At 40.7% G+C, this 20,939-nt stretch overlaps 2 protein-coding genes across 5 annotated transcripts in view; both read left to right on the top strand.

The window, feature by feature from the left end:
- The first annotated feature begins 29 nt into the window (after nt 1-29).
- Nucleotides 30-6,237, top strand: casp9 (caspase 9, apoptosis-related cysteine peptidase). Its single transcript, XM_064957388.1, has 11 exons — nt 30-120; nt 1,511-1,676; nt 1,863-2,061; nt 2,166-2,291; nt 2,376-2,437; nt 2,707-2,883; nt 2,981-3,070; nt 3,169-3,316; nt 4,779-4,970; nt 5,091-5,200; nt 5,364-6,237. Exons 2-11 carry the CDS (start codon nt 1,545-1,547, stop codon nt 5,487-5,489), a joined length of 1,362 nt encoding a protein of 453 aa, XP_064813460.1. The 5' UTR covers nt 30-120; nt 1,511-1,544; the 3' UTR covers nt 5,490-6,237.
- Nucleotides 6,238-9,456: 3,219 nt separating this feature from the next.
- Nucleotides 9,457-20,939, top strand: part of hspg2 (heparan sulfate proteoglycan 2) — a 168,127-nt gene continuing 156,644 nt past the window's right edge. For all 4 annotated transcript variants that reach the window (XM_064957386.1, XM_064957387.1, XM_064957385.1 and 1 more), the window contains exon 1: nt 9,457-9,823. In XM_064957386.1, coding sequence (XP_064813458.1) covers nt 9,755-9,823 — 69 coding nt within the window. In that variant the 5' untranslated portion in view covers nt 9,457-9,754. The remainder of the gene's footprint in view (nt 9,824-20,939) is intronic.

Genomic DNA, 20,939 nt, shown 5'->3' with positions numbered 1-20,939 from the left:
CATTGTGGGAATTTGAGTCTATTGCAATCCATCAATCACGAAGATGTGCGATGTAAACAAGGAAGTCGGTGGTGAAATAGAAAGGGACATTTAAGTCTGTGAGGAGATCACACGGAGCTGGTAAATATATATTTATCACCACTGTTTGCCATTATATTCAGTGTGTTATTTGTATTCTAATGTACAACTGTATACTAGATGTATACAGCTAAATATGTATACATATACTGTATTGTAAAAGTCAGCTCAAGACTTCCGTGTAACATTACTTTAGCCCTGGTCAATGTCCTTTCATTATGTAGCTAGCTAACGTCAGCCTGTTTGCGAATGGTACAGAACGTTTAAATGGACTTATCTAATGAGTTTAATTGAGTAACAACTGCTAAAAATGTGCTCAAAGTCGGTGTTGGACCCATTAATATGTATATAAACATAACATGATTATGATACCATATTTAAAGGGTTATGGAAAGGCAGGTACTAACTAGTCCAATAATGGACTAAAGGACCTAACGGTATTCCTTAGTCCAAGGACCTTACATGTTCAGTTTAGAGGCGAATTGGCGCTGACGACCAAAACAGCCAAATACTCAATCTAAACATGAATCGATTCTCAATTGCGGGTACGGTTCTAGAAACATAAAACCCTTTACTTTCAAATCACATTAAAATATATCATTTCACAAATGCAAAATATAAACTTACTAGCACACTCACACTGTATGAACTGGTTTAAACACAGTTTTTTCAGTGACAACATTGTGGTGAACGTCTTCCATTTACACATAGGTGTTTGGAGACTCGATAGCTATTGGCACAGGTATGCCTCTGTCTTCCGTCTGTTTGAACAAGCGTTGTAACATAGAAATATGGCCATGTGGGAACCCTAACCCTAGAAAGCTTAAAAAAATATATATATATTCTTTATTTTTTTATATATTTTTTAAGATGTTTCCAAAACCATCCTGCAAGCGATGCATTTTAACATTCAGAACGAGCGTTGGGGCTCTTAATAAAACGACTTTGGCTAGAAGATACTCTCGTCAATAGGCGATAAAGATAGTTAGCGAATGTGAATGTCTTAGCCAGGTACATTTTCACAATTTTTCGCGAAGCTGCCAGTTCGAATCCTGGGTCTGCCGGGGAATAAATAAGTGAGAAGTGAGTTTGCACCCGCATTATAGAAATCCTAGATCCCATCTCCTGCCATTGTGCCCTTAAGCAAGGCCGTTAACCTCCACAACTGATCCACGGGCCCCACAGTATGGCTACCCTCTGCTCTAACCTCTCCAACGTATGTTTGTGTGTCTTTCGGAAGGGTTGGGATAACGCGGAAGTCGAAATTCCTTCAAACAGGCAAACAGCCCGTTTGCTGTTTGTATTGCTCATTAATATTTCGTAGTACTGGGATTGTCTTTGTACTACCATGTAAATACATACATTTTTAGGAACACTTATGGAAGTGGCACTGATTTGGTCATTTCTCTTCTCTGCCACATAATCATTGCAGAGTTCCTGTTTCATGCCTCATATAAGCCTACAGAATGGAGGAGAGACACAAAAGGATTCTCCAACGCAATAGGGTCAATCTCGTGAGAGAACTGAACCCATCAGATATGTATGATGGACTTCTGTCAAAAGGAATCTTTACTCAAGACATGATCGACGAGATAAAGGTAAGGTGTGACGCTATTCTTCTTGACTATTATTGTCTCTCTTGCAGGATTCCCAGGAATAGACATCATTATGATGAGGCTATCCTCATTTCCATGCTTTTGCACACAGCAAAGTCTGGAATTCTAACCAAGTATCATATGCTACTTTCAGTTCTCACAAGCCCATGCCTTGTTCTTCAATTTCAGAGATCAGGATCCAGACGAGACCAAGCCAGACAGTTGGTTCGAGACCTGGAGACTCGTGGGAGTCGGGCCTTCCCAGCTTTAATACAGTGCCTTCGTGAGAAAGGGCAGCATAGCCTGCCGGATCTCCTGTTGGCAGGGGAACCACAAAGCCAGCCTCTACCTCTGCCTGTCCGGCCAGTCGTTAGGCCTTTGCCAGTTTGTAAGTATTCCTATGTGGTTAAATATAATCTGTGATTCATTGCAATGTCAGTCCATACTACTGAAATGTTCATATTTGCTTTGGATGTTGCTCTATTTTGACAGACTCTCATGTGGACACAGTGGTAACCCCTGTCTATCCAAGTCAACCAGTTAGACCTTTGCCTATAACCCCTGTCTATCCAAGTCAACCAGTTAGGGCTTTGCCTACGCCTACCACTCCCAGTTTATGTAAGTGATCACAACAATTTTCTGTACGTACTTTGACATATGTCTCTGAATATTCAAGTATAAAAGTGGTGATGTTTATTACAGCCCCTGAAAGGGAGTTTGGAAAACCCAGGGCAACAGGAAGAGTTAGACGTGACAGTATTCAGGTAAGTTATCTTGCCTTTTGGCTCTATGTACTATAGGCTAAATGTAGCATCCGTTCCCTATTGTGGTTTTCGACAGTACTCTCCAGCGGAGTTGTTGTATCTCAGTTCTGTTGAATTTAACTTCACATATTATGCTATATAAATCCACATACTGTATCTTGCCTCGTCAAGATTACAACAAGTCTAAATTTGAGTCTAACCAGTTCCCTAATGTTATAGTTTGGATATACTGTGGAATCAATGCATGCTTTTCTTTCATGTTCTCTCAGAGTTATAAGATGGATGCCAGCCCCTGTGGACACTGCCTGATCATAAACAATGTCGATTTTGAGCCTCAGTCAGAGCTGAATAACCGCACAGGGTCCAACATAGACTGCGACAAACTGGAGAGAAGATTTCAATCCCTTAACTTTATTGTCCTTGTCAAGAGAAACCTGAAACAGAAGGTGAGTATTTCCTCAGCTACCCTCCTTTATATCTATTCATGTTTAACTTAGATACTGGCCTAATGATCTAATGCTTACAGTAATAACTATATTTCAGCAAATAAGGCAGGAGCTATCAGCTTTGTCCAAGAAGGATCATTCACACTGTGATTGTTGTGTGGTGATCATGTTATCACATGGGACGGAGGTAAGAGACTTCTTCTATCCTTTTACAAATGCATAGAAAGTAGAAAGGTTTGTCTTTCTGGAGATGAATAATGTTATTTCATTGCATATTTTTTTTAGGTAAGTCACAATCGCTTCCCTGGTGCAGTGCATGGAGTGGACGGGCCCAATGTCCCAGTTCAGCTCATCACAAACTACCTCAATGGTCAGAACTGCCCATCCCTACAGGGCAAGCCCAAGCTCTTCTTCATCCAGGCTTGTGGGGGAGGTAAGACAACTTCGCTGAAGGAGTTTCTTATGCTTAGTGATCCCTTAGTACTGCTTATGCAGCACTGTAACAATAGTGTTGTAAATGTGTTGTAGTACTAGTCTGTACACTGGGTTACATCTCCAACAGTGGAGGAAATATTTTGGGGAAACCAGTCTCTCTCTGTCAGTCACCACCCTGGATTCATGTTTGAGAAACCTAGAACTGCTGGAGTCCAGGCTAGGATACTAATATCTACAGTACCAGTCAAAGGTTTGGACATGCCTGCTCATTCAAGGGTTTTTCTTTATTTGTACTATTTTCTACATTGTAAAGACATCAAAACTATGAAATAACACACATGGAATTATGTAGTAACCAAAAAGTGTTAAATAAATCTAAATATATTTTATATTTGAGATTCTTCAAAGTAGCCACCCTTTGCCTTGATGAGAGCTTTGCACACTTGACATTTTGACATTCTCTCAACCACTTTTGACATTCTCTCAACCAGCTTCACCTGAAATGCTTTTCCAACAGTCTTGAAGTAGTTCTTTCATATGCTGAGCACTTGTTGGATGCTTTTCCTTCCATCTGCGGTCCAACTCATCCCAAACCATCTCAGTTGGGTTGAGGTCGGGTGATTGTGGAGGCCAGGTCATCTGACGCAGCACTCAATCACTCTCCTTCCTGGTCAAATAGCCCTTACACTGACAGTGTCACAAACAAATCACCCACACACCACCTCCTCCATGCTTAAAGGTGCAAACCACACATGCAGAGATCATCCGTTCACCTACTCTGCATCTCACAAAGACCTTATAAACGTATCCTCTGCAGCAGAGGTAACTCTGGGTCTTCCTTTCCTGTCCTCATGAGTGCCAGTTTCGTCATAGTGCTTGATGGTTTTGGGACTGCATTTGAAGAAACGTTGAAAATTCTTGAAATTTTCCTGGATTGACTGACCTTCATGCCGTTTCTCTTTGCTTATTTGAGCTGTTCTTGCCATAATATGGACTTGGTCTTTTACCAAATATGGCTATTTTCTGTTGGCTCAAACTGATTGGCTCAAAGCCATCAAAAAGGAAAGAAATTCCACAAATTAACTTTAAAAACACACACCTGTTATTTGAAATGTATTCCAGGTGACTACCTCATGAAGCTGGTTGAGAGATTGCCAAGAGTGTAAAGATGCCCTCAAGGGAAAGGGTGGCTATTTGAAGAATCTCAAATGTAAAATATATTTTGATTTGTTTAACACTTTTTTTATTGGTTACTACATGATTCCAAATGTGGTATTTCATAGTTTTGATGTCTTCACTATTATTGTACAATGTAGAAAATAGTAAAAATAAAGAAAAACTCTGGAAGGAGTAGCTGTGTCAACTTTGGACAGGTACTGTAGATGGGATGTTTCTATGTCTATTAGGTTCATGATCTATATCTCTAATAAAGATAATACATATGCGTTGTGGTCTGGCAGGTGAGAGAGACACCGGCTTTGAGGTGACTCCTGACGAGGATAGGCCTTGTATTGGAGGAACAGATGACCAGACGGACGCCATGCCCATGTCCTCCAGCAGTGACTCTCTGAGCACTCCGTCTGATGAGCCAGACGCTAGGGCCACACTGCCCACACCTAGTGACATACTGGTGTCCTACTCCACCTTCCCAGGTGTGTGTGTGTGTGTGTGTGGGGGGGGGGGTTGCTCTCAAATACAATAGTTATTTGTGGTGATCAATCACAAGAAAGTGTCATTCGTCGCCCTGATGGCTGTTTGTCTGGCTTGAACAGGTTACGTCTCCTGGAGAGATACACAAGCTGGCTCCTGGTATGTAGAAACACTGGATAACGTCTTAGAAGACAATGCTGCCGATAATGACCTGGTCACCATGTTAATGATGGTGAGTTTGTTGTTTTTAATATTGTAAAAAAATATATAAAAAAATGACTATACAGTTAATTTATAGTTTAAAAAAAAAATGGTGTTATAAAGCTGTATTTTTATTTTGAACGGCAGTAAGGATATTCTCTTATGAAGCTATTAATGTTTTTGTTTGTGGTCAGGTAAACCATGAAGTTTCACAAAACTCAGCCAAAGGCCTCTACAAACAGATGCCTGGTTCCTTTAACTTTCTACGCAAACTTCTCTACTTTCAAGTCCTGCCCTGCCAGAGACCAATCCAGGCATGACGGCACTCTCAGGAAACATTTGTCTCTTCATGTGCCATTAAAAACAATATCCTCTACCAATGTTTATTTGGATATGTGAACTATAGGACCAAGATTGGAATTGTATGTTTGTTCCTTTAAAATGTTCTTTATTTTCTTGTTTTTACACTCAATTTTTGCTCTTGCAAGATTGCAACATCTTTGTGACAATCAAAAACATTGTAATCAGTAAAAAACAATGGTTTTCCTTGAAGCGCTCTGCAAAAAATGAATCGGTACTGCACCCTCTATAACCACTGTGGTTATTATTTGACCCTGCTGGTCATCTATGAACATTTGAACAATGATTTGGCCTTAATGGCCATTACTCTAAATAATCTCCATCTGGCGCAGCCAGAAGAGGCCTGGCCTACCCCGCAGAGGCTGGTTCCTCTCTAGGTTTCTTCCTATGTTCCTTCCTTTCTAGGAAGTTTTTCCTAGCCTCCGTGCTTCTGAATTTCTTGCTGTTTGGGGTTTTAGGCTGGGGTTCTGTATAACCACTTTCTGCTGATATAAAAAGGGCTTTATAAATACATTTGATTTGATTTGACGACCTTTACTGTTAGCCAGAACTTCTAATGTTTATAATATGTTGTTTTCATCTTGAGTGATTTAGTTTAAGGTGAATGGGTGTTCAGTGCATGGGTATTAATGTACCGTCCATCTGCGGTCCAACTCATCCCAAACCATCATGAATGTTGTGATGTCCAAATATAATTGTGTAATGCTCTGTTCTGGTTGTCTTTCTATACAGTTTTTTTTTTTTTGAAGGTTACCGTTGCATTCACTCAATTTAATGAGAGACTGTAGAGTTGACTGACTCACTATGGCTGTCGCCTTAGTCAATTGTCATTTTTAACTCAGTTGTCCATGGCCTGAATCTAATGATGCAAACGCTAGAATCTATCATTGGAGTATCTCGGCTGGAAGCCATGCACATTTGGCTGCACTAGAGGAGAGAGCTTCTTGGGGAAAGAATTCACACCTAGATATAAATATAGTACTGCTTATGTCTCTATTACATTTGAATACTTCACACAGTAGAAGTTGATGGATGTAAAGGTAGGTGTCCAATAGATGGAGTCTGTGAGTCAGATGTTGAGGATTTGGTCTGTGTACATACCATACACAGACCAAATCCTCAACATCTGACTCTATGACGCCAAACAGTGTTTCCCGAACTGTGGTCCACAATACATAAAAATCCATCAAATGGTGGATGATTTTCATTTATATTCCAAATCACACCATTGTGGATTCAGAGTTCTGCAACACAAATAATCCTTTGTGATTCTTGAATCCAAGAGAATAATAATATATTTATTTTATATGGCGCTTTTCGATACAAACAATCTCATAGTCTCTTTAAAGAAAAAAACACACAACAACAGATGGCAGATGATTGGGTGTTTGTCTTCCGCAGTTTAAGATGATAAGACATCGAGGCAGGATGGAAAAGCGGTTGCTTGTGGCGGGGGAGCATAGATAGTAAAGCCTACAGACAGGAGAAATGTCAGTCAGGCCACAAGAACTCTTCATCAGGCACATTGACGTCTACGATGTTCAGCTCATCTCTCGGTAGGCTGGATCGTCAAGTTCCCAAAGTGTGTCACCCCACCTGGGTAAAATAAAATGCTTAATTGCATGTTCCTTCTTGACAATGCAACAACAAGAAATAAAGTCAAAGGCAGTAGAATATAATAAACAAAGGCAGTAGAATATAATAAACATTTGAACAGAATTATAATACAGGAAGGCACAATGTGTGGTCCAATATGTACACGTGCTTTGGGGAAGGGGTGGATTGGGGTGTTTAAATTGTGCATTATTAGCTATAGTAAATACACATCTGGTAGCAGCAAGCCTGTGTGAGTGAGTGAGTGCATGTGTGCTAAGGTATGGAGAATCAGAGCAGGTGGTCAGTCTAGTTCAATTGTTCAGCAGTCTGATGGCTAGTAGGTAGAAACGGTCTCTGAGCCTGTTAGTGTCAGTCCTCATGCTCCGATACCGTCTGCCCGACGGTAAGGGAGTGAACAGCTCGTGGCTGGGGTTTGAGGGGTCCTTGATGATGCTGTCCTCAGGCACCGTTTCGAGTAGATGTCCTGGATGGGTGGGAGCACGGTCCATCTTCATCACCGGCTGGAGGGCCTTGTGGTTGTGGACGCTGAGGAACTTAAGGCAAAGGGTGGCTACTTTGAAGAATCTCAAATATAACATATATTTGGACTTGTTTTGGTTACTACATGATTCCATATGTGTTATTTCATAGTTTTGATGTCTTCACTATTATTGTACAATGTAGAAAATATTAAAGATAAGAAAAACCCTTGAATTAGAAGGTGTGTCCAAATTTTTGACTGATGCTGTTGGCGTTACTCTTGTCCAGATGTCATGCCATGTGAATAGCGATGGAAATGGCATGTTCTGTGGAGCTGTTGGAGCGGTAGGAAAATTGGAGTGGGTCCAGTGTGCCTCGCATGCACTACGGACGAGCCTGTAGTCTCTCATCCTGCACACCGCTTTCATCGTCCTAGGAACTGGGGCAGGTGAAAAGCCAAGGAAGAGCAGAGGAGCCAGCTCTAACCCTGGAGCCGATCACAATTTACAGTATGTATATCTGTGTTCATATAACGGTGGCGTGCAATGCAACTTTGGCACCTGAATTCCATGTAACTTTGGTTCCATATTGCACTGTTTACTGCATATACATTACATGCAGGTATAATGTAATTATAGTGTAGTTACATCGTATTACACCGTACTTACACTGTACCATGCATGCCTATGTAACTACACATATCTCATCTGTTAATCAGTGTTGTTGCAGTGGAAACATAGTGCAACAATCTGCAGCTGAAATGCCAGCGTTAAACTCTTAATTGACAGCAGCTGCTCGGTGTGATCTCTTGAGATGGAGGCGTTCTTTGTACCAATTATGGATATGAATGAACACAAACATAAATCCACTGTCAGTAAATGCTCTCTCTGTAGGTGTTCAGGGGATGGGAGCATGGGGTTGAAAATAGCCAGACCTGGCCTACGTGCTTTAGGCCTAAAGGTTAGTAGGCTTAATAGTTCATCTGTAGGCTCGAACTGTTAGAGCAAGTCTCTTTTTGTTTGCAATGGAGTCCAGTTGCACAATTCTTTCAGTTATTATTAAATTGTTACTCTAGGCTTACATTATTATCATTTTAGAAAAGTACTTGCTTAATTATGGTTTTGTGTGCTGATTTCATGAAGAATAGTATGTCTGTAATGTACTGTTAATCACATAAATGATCTGACATAAAGTGGAGAAACGTCATCAAGCCTTCATGATTGGCCCACAAGGGCATTTGATTCCAGGGCAACGGATTTGAGATCAACAGAGGGAGCCTATGTGCAGACTTCCTCAGCTTCAAGGTAGGACTAAAACCACTGGTGCAAACTTTCCACATAGGCCTGCAGGCTACAGTAATTTCAACTGGGATCGTTAATGCTTTAAAGGTAAAGTGATCCACATCGTGTAGTATCAAAACATAGCTCTCTCCTCAAACCACTTTTGGTTTGGATTGTGGTTATGCATGACAAAAGCGAGCCACACTGTGGCGGGCATGAGAGTAGATCTAAAATACATGCCAAGAGGGCATCATTGTGTGACCAGTCAAGTGATTAGGAAAAAGTACAACATTTGCATCCGAGTGGATTTTAAATTGGTGAGACATTTAACGTAATTATGCATAAGTATTAATCTACACATCAAATCCAATTTATGATCCAATTCAATTTGTTCTTTTAACTTTATAACACATTTTGAACCAATGTGGGTTTTTTTTTTAAACTGTAACGCTAAATATGTCCTCTGTGGCGTCTCCTCACGGAGTGATTAAGACTGCCTATCAGCAGCACTCCCTGAATTCCATTCCGCCTTTTATGCAGGGAAGTGGCTCGTGTGTCTCAATAGCGTCAGACTTCCCAGTGACTCACTGACTTGCGCTCGCATTACAAGTCGAAGTTTTGAGTGCAAAAGACAGTGGGTCCGAAGTGACGCAAACCGATCTATCTATTTCACGGCACTTTTGATAAGTATTTTTGTTCTGCTTCCATAACAAAACGCACAAAGGGATAATTTTCTGTTGATGAAGTCCCACCGCGTGTGGGACGTAGAACGTGTTGAGGCGCACCTTTATATTACTTCAGTGGCCAGAAGTGAAAGACATTGATTTTCCTTTCCCCAGCATTTGCAGCCTGTGCTGGGTTGGTGGAACATGGGCACGCGGATCCACAAGGTCTCTGGACTTATCGTCTCGTTGATATTTACCTGTCATCTAGTGAATGTAAGTTATTTTTTTGCATACTTTTATTTTGAAGTTTCATTTATTTCTGGTGAACCAGCTTTTGTAGATCATCTGCTCTAGTGCAAATGTAAGATGCTGTTAAAAGTCATGTCTAGTGGAATAGAGTTGATCTAATTCTGTCCATAGAAACAGTCTATTCATAGTCTATCTGGCGTCTACATGCGTTAAACTTTTTCAAACTTATATCTGAATGACACTCACTTCACTTGAAACACTTCAGGAAAATTAGCTAAATTTGACCACATTTCCATTATTTGCAAAATGATGCAATGGTAGCTAATTTAACTCACTTGGTACACAGAAGGAACCGATTATTACGTTTATTCAGTTATAGGTGGTAGCTGCAGACAATAAAGGTAACCTAGGGCTACATAAAATAATGATGGACGGGTAGTGAAAGAGACTGCTCAGCATCTAGAATTGGTTGTTTTTTAGTGACTGTGCAATGAAATCAACGGTAACAGCTTTTTTTCTTGGGGGAAATACTGGTGTCTATAACATATCTTCATTGTGTCAATATACTTTGATCATGCCACGTGTTCTTGTATAAATATTCATCTGTGTACTTTTCAACTTGATACAGTCCTTGTGCTAGTGACATAATGTTTTCAATTCATTCAAAATGGTCTGTGAATACCTCTTCAGACAGAGCTTCACAGTCCTTGGATCATAAGGATCATGTATAAGATGTAGCCTGACCCTGCATTCAAGTGATGTGCATTGTAGGAGTTGCCACTTTATCAAACATTATGAGAATAATTACTAGACTATACCCGAGATCATGTCTGGTTTCTCGCCTATTTTTTCTCTAAGAGAAAAATTTGTCACGGTCTGTCTGCCTGTCTGTCTGCTACTACTCTGTTTTTAATTTGATCAAAAGTTAAGCCTTTTCAGAAGAGCCCACTGTAGTTCCTGTGGTTTACATGACGATAATGGAAAGTGTTGTTGTTGTCATGTCCAATTGGCTGAATGAAGTATGTGGTTTTTCTGTTTCGGGTGCATTTTCAAGCATATCATCAATCGCTATCGAAGATCAACTTATTTTGGGGTTTCTATTTGGCAGGAATCTTATACAGGTTGACTCAACTTCTTGTTGGTAATGACAGATGGCTCTCATAGTTTTACAAGTAACCTCGGTGACAATAGCAGCATAATTGAATTATCTGGGACAAGGAGCAGTATCTGTTTCCAGCGTTTTGACTCTGCACTGTGACAGGCTTGACACTTGATTCAATTAAGCATATGTACTGATGTTAGCATAGGGCCCCCTTCACTCGTCTGGAATGTGAGGGCCAGTTCTAGCAATCAACTCAAACAATCAATAGCTAGGTTTCCATCAAATTGGCTACAGATTTTCATGTGAATATTCTAAAATCGGATTAAAAACAATATGCGCAATTTCCCACGAGAGATGTGCTCCCATCAAATTGACTTGTTGCAGATAAAAGGCTGTGCTTGATGTCATAATATATTAAATTCCCATGTACCAAATTTAAAAAAAAAACAAGTTAAATGGGTTTCCATTGCATTTTCAACTCTACTGATGGTTTCTCACAAAAAAAATGTTGCTTTATATAGTGAGTGTGCCCACAATGGTATTGGCATGTGCGCGCTAGTCAACTGCTCGCAGATACAGTGCAGGTATAGCCTAGATACATGATGAGATTATTATGGACAAAAGCCAAGCATCAATGATCATGTCACCAGAATAAGACCGCTGATATTTTCTGTAAAGGATCCTCAAGATCATCAACTTTCACTTTCACAACCGTGTGAAGTTCATCATCATTTATTTAATCTGTAGCCTAATAAACTGCATCGTTTCCCGAAGGGTCACACTACATGTCATCGTGTGACTGCAAGTTTACTTTGATGTAATGGTTATTATTTAAATATTTGAGCGTAAAAGCGTTTCCACCGATATTTCTCTCATGGTCTGACGCCATTACAGACAAAAATATCCCGCATAGCATGTTTTGTTTTGTGAACATTTGGAAAGTTTACTGACAAATGTTCTGTTTCCATCAGGCAGTGTCATTACATTTTTCTATCTGACATGTACTTAACTCGCATGAAAAGGTTGGATGGAAACCTGGTTAATGTCAATACAACTCAATCAACTGCTCTCATCCTGCCTTTAACCATAAATATCTTATGTTGGGGATAATTTAAGTGAAAGGGTTTTATTGTTAACACACTGATGAAGCCACCAGCATCTGTCCAGGGTAGTTGACTCAGGGCCAGGGTTTCTAATCTTGTTCTCTGCCTGTCCTGACCATAGATATAGATCATGGTATATCTCTATGAACCTGACACCCTGTCCTTCTCGTGATAATACGAGCGGTTTGGAGTTTGGAGGCCACTTTGTTTTCTGGTTGTCTGACATCAGAACCGAGCACTGCTGACTATTTTGGCTCTGTGAGCCCTCCCTCCCGGTATAGAATACCACAGCCACAAGTGTCCCCTGACTTCATTGGTCGTTGTGTGTAAGAAAAGGTTGCCCTGGATTTCTGAGCTCATATACAGCCTGTGTGCCCATTGTCATAAACTTGTTATTTTTTAATCCTGTAAAACGATCCCCTTTTAACTCTTATGCAACATCTTGATATAGCTAGTGATAGAGTCCAGGGTGTCAGGCCATGCTTTGTGTCAGGCCATGTGGTATATTAAGTAAGCGATTTGTTCAAATCAAATTTCAAATCAAATGTATTTATATAGCCAATCTTACATCAGCTGATATCTCAAGGTGCTGTACAGAAACCCAGCCTAAAACCCCAAACAGCAAGCAATGCAGGTGTAGAAGCACGGTGGCTAGGAAAAACTCCCTAGAAAGGCCAAAACCTAGGAAGAAACCTAGAGAGGAACCAGGCTATGGTGGAGATTATAACAGAACATGGCCAAGATGTTCAAATATTTATAAATGACCAGCATGGTCAAATAATAGTAATCACAGTGAACAGGCCAGGGTTCCATAGCCGCAGGCAGAACAGTTGAAACTGGAGCAGCAGCACGGCCAGGTGGACTGGGGACAACAAGGAGTCATAATGCCAGGTAGTCCTGAGGCATGGTCCTAGGGCTCAGGTCTTCCAAGCGAGAGAAAGAAAGAGAAAAAGAGAGAATTAGAGAGAGCATACTTAAATTCACACAGGACAAGACAGGAGTAGTACTCCAGATATAACAGACTGGCTCTAGCCCCCCGACACATAAACTACTGCAGCATAAATACTAGTGGCTGAGACAGGAGGGGTCAGGAGACACTGTGGCACCATCCGATGATACCCCCGGACAGGGCCAAACAGGAAGGATATAACCCCACCCACTTTGCCAAAGCACAGCCCCCACACCACTAGAGGGATATCTTCAACCACCAAATTACCATCCTGAGACAAGGCCGAGTATAGCCCACAAAGATCTCCGCCACGGCACAACCCAAGGGGGGGCGCCAACCCAGACAGGAAGATCACTTCAGTGACTCAACCCACTCAAGTGACGCACCCCTCGGCATGAAAGAGCACCAGTAAGCCAGTGACTCAGCCCCTGTAATAGGGTTAGAGGCACAGAATCCCAGTGGTGAGAGGGCAACCGGCCAGGCAGAGACAGCATGGGCGGTTCGTTGCTCCAGAGCTTTTCCGTTCACCTTCACACTCCTGGGCCAGACTACACTCAATCATATGACCCACTGAAGAGATGAGTCTTCAGTAAAGACTTAAAGGTTGAGACCGAGTCTGCGTCTCTCACATGGGTAGGCAGACCATTCCATAAAAATGGAGCTCTATAGGAGAAAGCCCTGCCTCAAGCTGTTTGCTTAGAAATTCTAGGGTTAATTAGGAGGCCTGCGTCTTGTGACCGTAGCGTACGTGTAGGTATGTACGGCAGGACCAAATCAGAGAGTTAGGTAGGAGCAAGCCCATGTAATGCTTTGTAGGTTAGCAGTAAAACCTTGAAATCAGCCCTTGCCTTAACAGGAAGCCAGTGTAGGGAGGCTAGCCAGTGTAATGAGGCTAGCACTGGAGTAATATGATCAAATGTTTTAGTTCTAGTCATGATTCTAGCAGCCGTATTTAGCACTAACTGAAGTTTATTCAGTGCTTTATCCGGGTAGCCAGAAAGTAGAGCATTGCAGTAGTGTAACCTAGAAGTAACAAAAGCATGGATTAATTTTTCTGCATCATTTTTGGACAGAAAGTTTCTGATTTTTGCAATGTTACTTAGATGGAAAAAGGTTGTCCTTGAAACAGTCTTGATATGTTCATCAAAAGAGAGATCAGGGTCCAGAGTAACGCCAAGGTCCTTCACAGTTTTATTTGAGACGACTGTACAACCATCAAGATTAATTGTCAGATTCAACAGAAGATCTATTTGTTTCTTGGGACCTAGAACAAGCATCTCTGTTTTGTCCGAGTTTAAAAGTAGAAAGTTTGCAGCCATCCACTTCCTTATGTCTGAAACACACGCTTCTAGCGAGGGCAATTTTGGTGCTTCACCATGTTTCATTGAAATGTACAGCTGTGTGTCATCCACATAGCAGTGAAAGTTAACATTATGTTTTTCGAATGACATCCCCAAGAGGAAAAATATATAGTGAAAACACTAGTGGTCCTAAAACGGAACCTTGAGGAACACCAACATTTACAGTTGATTTGTCAGAGGACAAACCATTCACAGAGACAAAATTATATCTTTCCGACAGATAAGATCTAAACCAGGCCAGAACTTGTCCATGTAGACCAATTTGGGTTTCCAATCTCTCCAAAAGAATGTGGTGATCGATGGTATCAAAAGCAGCATTAAGGTCTAGGAGCACAAGGACAGATGCAGAGCCTCGGTCTGACGCAATTAAAAGGTAATTTACCACCTTCACAAGTGCAGTCAGTGCTATGATGGGGTCTAAAACCAGACTGAAGCATTTCGTATACATTTCGTATACATTGTTTGTCTTCAGAAGGCAGCTTTTTCTAAAATTCTTGAGAGGAATGGAAGATTCGATATCGGCCGATAGTTTTTAAAATATATTTTCTGGGTCAAGGTTTGGCTTTTTCAAGAGAGGCTTTATTACTGCCGCTTTTAGTGAGTTTGGTCCACATCCGGTGGATAGAGAGCCGTCTGTTACTGTGTGTGCTGCTACTTTGTCACCACAGATCTGTCTGTGTGTTGAGATTTAGATGCAGGGATCCAAAGCCAAAATGACCACATACAGTATTTCAGTGAGTGAATTGCAACGGTTCAGTGATTTACAGTGTTTCATCTTTTTGCCTGCACACCCAGTTTTTTATGTTCAATCAAAAATACAGACACTCTAAACCGATTAGCAACAATACGTTTTCTATTGACTAACTTACCTGTTGTTCACTGCACAGCAGTCAAGATTCACACAGTAAGGCCCCCACCCAGGGTCCCTGGTGCACTGCAGTGCAAACAGCAGTTTAGAAAGTTGGGCCTCAATAATTTGAGCTAATTGGGTGAAGACTTGGCTTGACAAACATTGCATTGTTGACTTAGTTCTCCCCCCAGGAGGCAAAGGAGGCCATCTTGTCTCTGAGGACAATGCTATCCTGAAGTGGCTGGCTTGCCCTGGCCTCCTCAAACATATTTAGGTGCACACGCACGCACACACACAAGCACGCACGCACACACACACACATGGCTGTGCACATATGGAGTGCAGCAGACACTATAGGTAGTGCAGGCAGCATTTATTTACATTGCAGTAGAAGTGAGGTGTGACAAATGGGGCCTGGGTGGACACAGGTCATAGAGGTTAGGACTCTTTTTTTCATAGTTCACAGTATGGGCCTCTTCATGATTTATTCACCCCAGAGATTGATTGCCCTGTGCCTTGGGGGTACACATTTCCATTCAGGGTTCCCATGCAAAATTGTACTCTTCATCTTGTTTCAAGTTGATTGTGAAGTCTCAAGCATCTAATTTTACAATGTATTCATTCTCTCCCACCATTCTTACTCATTTGTCGGAGAGCAAACATAGTGTTTGTGTGCAGAGTATTTGGCACTCACAGTTAATATAGCAGAAAATAATTTGTTTTGTCACTCCGCTCTACATACAAACCTCTTATATTTCTTCTCACAATGCAGTGGGCTTTGCGGTTGTGCTTGTTATGGGGAGCGTGTGCTTTGCTTTCATGTGTGTCGCGTCCGTGTCAGGCGGAAGGGCAGACTCCAAGCACAGCTGCACCTCAGCTGGTACAGCAGGACTGAGCATGTGCTGACATGAGCAGAAGCAGCATAGCCTGCTCCTCTCCTAGTGCCACCTTGCCTGATGCAACAGGAGACCCTGAGAAACCCTGTTTCCCTTTCTTTCTTTCTTCCTCCCTATTCTCTCTTCCCTAGATCTTTGCTAGCCTGTTTTTTGGAACACACATCATCCAAAACTACTAGAATGTTGCTGTGACATTCTGGCCAGAAATCTTGCTCTCTTCATCCCTCGTGGAATTATGCTAGATCTTGACTGACCCACGAGCTATGTTTTAAGTGTAGGACAAGGGCTACAATTATTTTGTCATTGTAGCCAATTTCAACATAGACAAACCTTGTATGAAACATGTTGAATTTTTGTACATTTGAAATATCTGATCTTTAATTAACGTTATGGCCACTATATAAAAATAAGCAAGGCTGGGCAGCACCTCCTACTGGAGAGTTGATCTATAGCTATTCATTTGGTCTCCCGTCCAGGGTTTTAACAAAGCTCCGCTTTTATATTTGTCACTGACAACTACCACTGTGCTATTGCGAGAATGATTATTTAGAGACCTCTTTATAACTAAATATATTCACTGTTGCTATTGAAGTCATTCTAAAGGGTAGGTTTAAAAGAGCAAATTGAATAGTATCGTCAACGATACTATTGAGGCCTATATAGTATTTGCAAAGTCATCAACAGCTGCTGGGTTTCAATTCAACCCAGGGTTCAACTAAAAATAGGCAATACATAGAGGCATAGGGTTTCAAGCTTTGGTTGATTTCAAATGTAATCTTCAAGTTAATCATTAATATGTCAGATTCACATCTCAAGCTCAACTCAACATCAAAGTTAAAGAATAGGACTACATCAAATCAGATGTTATTTATAGTGCATTACAAATTTGATTAGATTTAGTCCTATTCTTTAACCTGTTGCGTCGCGCAATCCCGGATCCGGGATTCTATTTATAGCCTCAAGCTCATTAGCATAACGCAACGTTAACTATTCATGAAAATCGCAAATGAAATGAAATAAATATATTTGCTCTCAAGCTTAGACTTTTGTTAACAACACTGTCATCTCAGATTTTCAAAATATGCTTTTCAAGAGTATTGTTTGCTAACATAGCTATAAGCCTAGAATTCAGCCAGCAACATTTTCACAAAAACAAGAAAATAATTCAAATAAAATCATTTACCTTTGAAGAACTTCAGATGTTTTCAATGAGGAGACTCTCAGTTAGATAGCAAATGTTCAGTTTTTCAAAAAAATATTATTTGTGTAGGACAAATCGCTCCGTTTTGTTCACGTTTGGCTATGAAAAAAACCTGTATACAGTTATAGCCTCAAGCTCATTAGCATAATGTAACGTTAACGATTTCTGAAAATCGCAAATAAAATGAAAATAATGCGCCTGCTCTAAAGCTTAGCCTTTTCTTAACAACACTGTCATCTCAGATTTTCAAAATATGCTTTTGAACCATCGCTATTCACTAATTTGTGTAAGAGTATGCTAAGCTAGCTTAGCATTTTGAGTAGCATTTAGCATGCAACATTTTCACAAAAACCAGATAACCAAATAAATAAAATCATTTACCTTTGAAGAGCTTCGAATGTTTTCAATGAGGAGACTCTCAGTTACATAGCAAATGTTCAGTTTTTCCTGACAGCATCTTTGTGTAGGAGAAATCGTTCCGTTTTGTACATCACATTTGGCTACCGAAACGAACCGAAAATTCAGTCACCAACAACGTCAAACTTTTTCCGAATTAACTCCATAATATCGATCGAAACATGGCAAACGTTGTTTGGAATCAATCCTCAAGGTGTTTTTTCACATATCTCTTCATTGATATATCGTTCGTGGAAGCCTGCTTTCTTCTCTGAATTCCATGGAAAAATACTTGCAGCTGAGGTTTGCGCACCAATTTCGGCGCAGGACACCGGGCGGACACCTGGTAAATGTGGTCTCTTATGGTCAATCTTCCAATGATATGCCTACAAATACGTCACAATGCTGCAGACACCTTGGGGAAACGACAGAAAGGGCAGACTCATTCCTCTCGCATTCACAGCCATATAAGGAGACAATGGAAAACGGAGCCTCAAAAATCCTGCTCATTTCCTGGATGCCGTTTCATCTTGGTTTTGCCTGTAGCTCACGTTCTAGGGCACGCACAGAACATATCTTTGCAGTTCTGGAAACGTCAGAGTGTTTTCTTTCCAAATCTACCAATTATATGCATAGTCGAGCATCTTTTTGTGACAAAATATTGCGCTTAAAACGGGCACGTCTTTTTATCCAAAAATGATATAGCGCCCCTAGAGTTTCAAGAGGTTAAGTTAGATGTTTTTGTTGAGCTGGAGACATGAATCCAACAAACTGCATGTTGAATTGTGTTTGGTTGTAAATGCCCCCACAATTGGCCCTCACAACACAGTAGAAGCATCAAACAAGGTTCTAAAGACTGTTGACATCTAGTGGAAGCCTTAGGAAGTGCAACATGACCCCATAGACACTGTGTATTCGATATGGGGTAAGAGTCGAAACACTACAAACCTCAGATTTCCCTCTTCCTGGTTGGATTTTTTCTCAGGCTTTTGCCTGCCATATGAGTTCTGTTATACTCACAGACATCATTCAAACAGTTTTAGAAACTTCAGAGTGTTTCCTATCCATATCTACTAATTATATTCATATTATAGCTTTTATGGCACAGTAGCAGGCAGTTTAATTTGGGCACACTTTTCATCCAAAACTCCCAATGCTGCCACCTACCTTAGAGAAGTTAATGAGTAAGACATAATCAAATCAAACTTTAAATGCACTTTAAATAAAGTTTTTTTAAATGTAGTCCAATTCTTTTTCTTTGATTCTTGGTAGAGATGGACACCTAAATCCAACATATAAATTATTCATTTGTAGACAAACTGGAATTTGTTGACAACCAAACACAACTCAATATCACTTTTGCAATACAGTTAATAGCCTATGAATTTGTTTGATAAATTAACAAATTATATGTTGAATTCACGTCTCCAACTAAACCAAAAAAAAAGTTAAACAATAGAATTAAGCCAGTTGCTCAGATGGAACTATCCAATAAATCGATATCCTTTAAATGTTATTTGGTTGTGTTGTCAACCAAACAAAATTTGATAATATTTTTGTAGTACAGTACATAGCCTTAGGCTATCTAACAAACTAATGTAACCGTATTTATTCAACATTCCATGGCCACATTTTGGGGTTAGCCTACTGTTGCAGGTCTGCGGAGATCTTCACAATTGCTGTAATAATCTGTGCAGAATCTTGAACATCATTGATCACTTGCATTACGTACTTTTAATGTAATCTCAACTGCAATCCAGGTCATTTGGTTCTGCTATTAAATATGAGAACACATTAAGTCATGTGTCAAACTCATTCCATGGTGGGCTGAGTGTCTGCGGGTTTTGGCTCCTTCCCTGTACTTGATTGATGAATTAAGGTCACTAATTTGTAAGGAACTCCCCTTACCTGGTTGTCTAGGTCTTAATTGAAAGGGGGAAACTAAAACCAGCAGACACCAGGCTCTCCGTGGAATGAGGTTGACACCCCTGCATTAGATTGTTGTATAAATACAAAATATCTGAAATTGTATTTCCATTTGAACTTTGTTGTGCTTTTAAATGGTTGAAAGTGCAGAGATAACACATTCAGATGACAACTCCATTGGAATTTGATTGTGCTTTTAGGTGGTTGAAAGCGTAGTGATGACCCATTGGGAATTCAACTCTTTTCAAGTGGGGGAATAAAGGTTGAAATCTCATTGATCAATCATCTCAACCAAATATTACCCACATTTCCACGTTAAAATGACCTGGTGTGACCAATGGGAATGGCCTCTAAGAAGTCCTTCCAGACATAAACAGTCCAATGTGAGGTCTAATATACCTGATGCCAGTAACTGTTTAGTGGGGTATTCAGCTTGAGTGAATAAGCTTTAGTCTGGGTGGACTCTTCCTCATACCTCTTTTATGGAACTATGTATGTCAGTCAGAGAGCCAGTTGAGTTCATGACAAGGTCACCCACTGGCCGGAGGCCTCAGCGAGGGAAACTATTCCCGTGTGTCCCAAATGGCACCCTATTCCCTAAAGTGCACTGCTTTTGACTAGAGCCCTATGGAAATACGGTGCCATTTAGGAAACATACTTCATATTTTGCTGGTAGACTTTCTCTCCCGGCTGCCTGTCTCTTGGCCTGCACTTATTGGAGATTCATTGAAATGCTAAGTTAACTGTATGACATTTTCTCCCGTCGATGGCTCTTTATCGTCGTCTGTGTTCTGTAGAATCTCCATAATTGTCTTTTCCCCTTGCATTAACGTTAAGACATTTGAATGCCCTCCTTCAGAGGAGTTAATGCATTGTTATGTCTGGTTCCTACTCCCTGGTTGTAGACTTCCCTGCTCTGCAACTTTGAAGCGGGTTAGTTACCCTATTTACCCAGGCTTCTTTGGCTAAATAAATGATGTGCTTGAAGCCTCTATTTTGTTGCCAAAAGTATATTATTAAGAAAGTATTGTTCTTTTTTAACCTAACTCTTTTTTTTAACTCCTAGTGATCCTGCCATCCTGTGGTTTGTTGATTACAAATCCGCTTCCTTATTTGGTGATTCCCAAACCACTGAACAGAGACTAGAAGGCCCATGCCATCCTTTCCTTCGATGTCAGACAAGCCCCTGCTTGTCCCGAGAAGAAAAGCTCTGTTTTATCAATACTTTTTTTCCTTCTTAACTCCAGTAAAATGCACATTCTCCCTGGGTGTTATTAAATCATTGATGTTTATTGAGGAAACCGGGCAACGGGAATTTCACTGCCCTTGGGTCATTTTGCCTCACTGCAAAAGGAA

The sequence above is a fragment of the Oncorhynchus masou genome, chromosome 33 (assembly GCF_036934945.1).
Source record: "Oncorhynchus masou masou isolate Uvic2021 chromosome 33, UVic_Omas_1.1, whole genome shotgun sequence".
Classification (NCBI taxonomy): Eukaryota; Metazoa; Chordata; class Actinopteri; order Salmoniformes; family Salmonidae; genus Oncorhynchus; species Oncorhynchus masou.
This window is presented reverse-complemented; position numbering and strand designations above follow the sequence as displayed.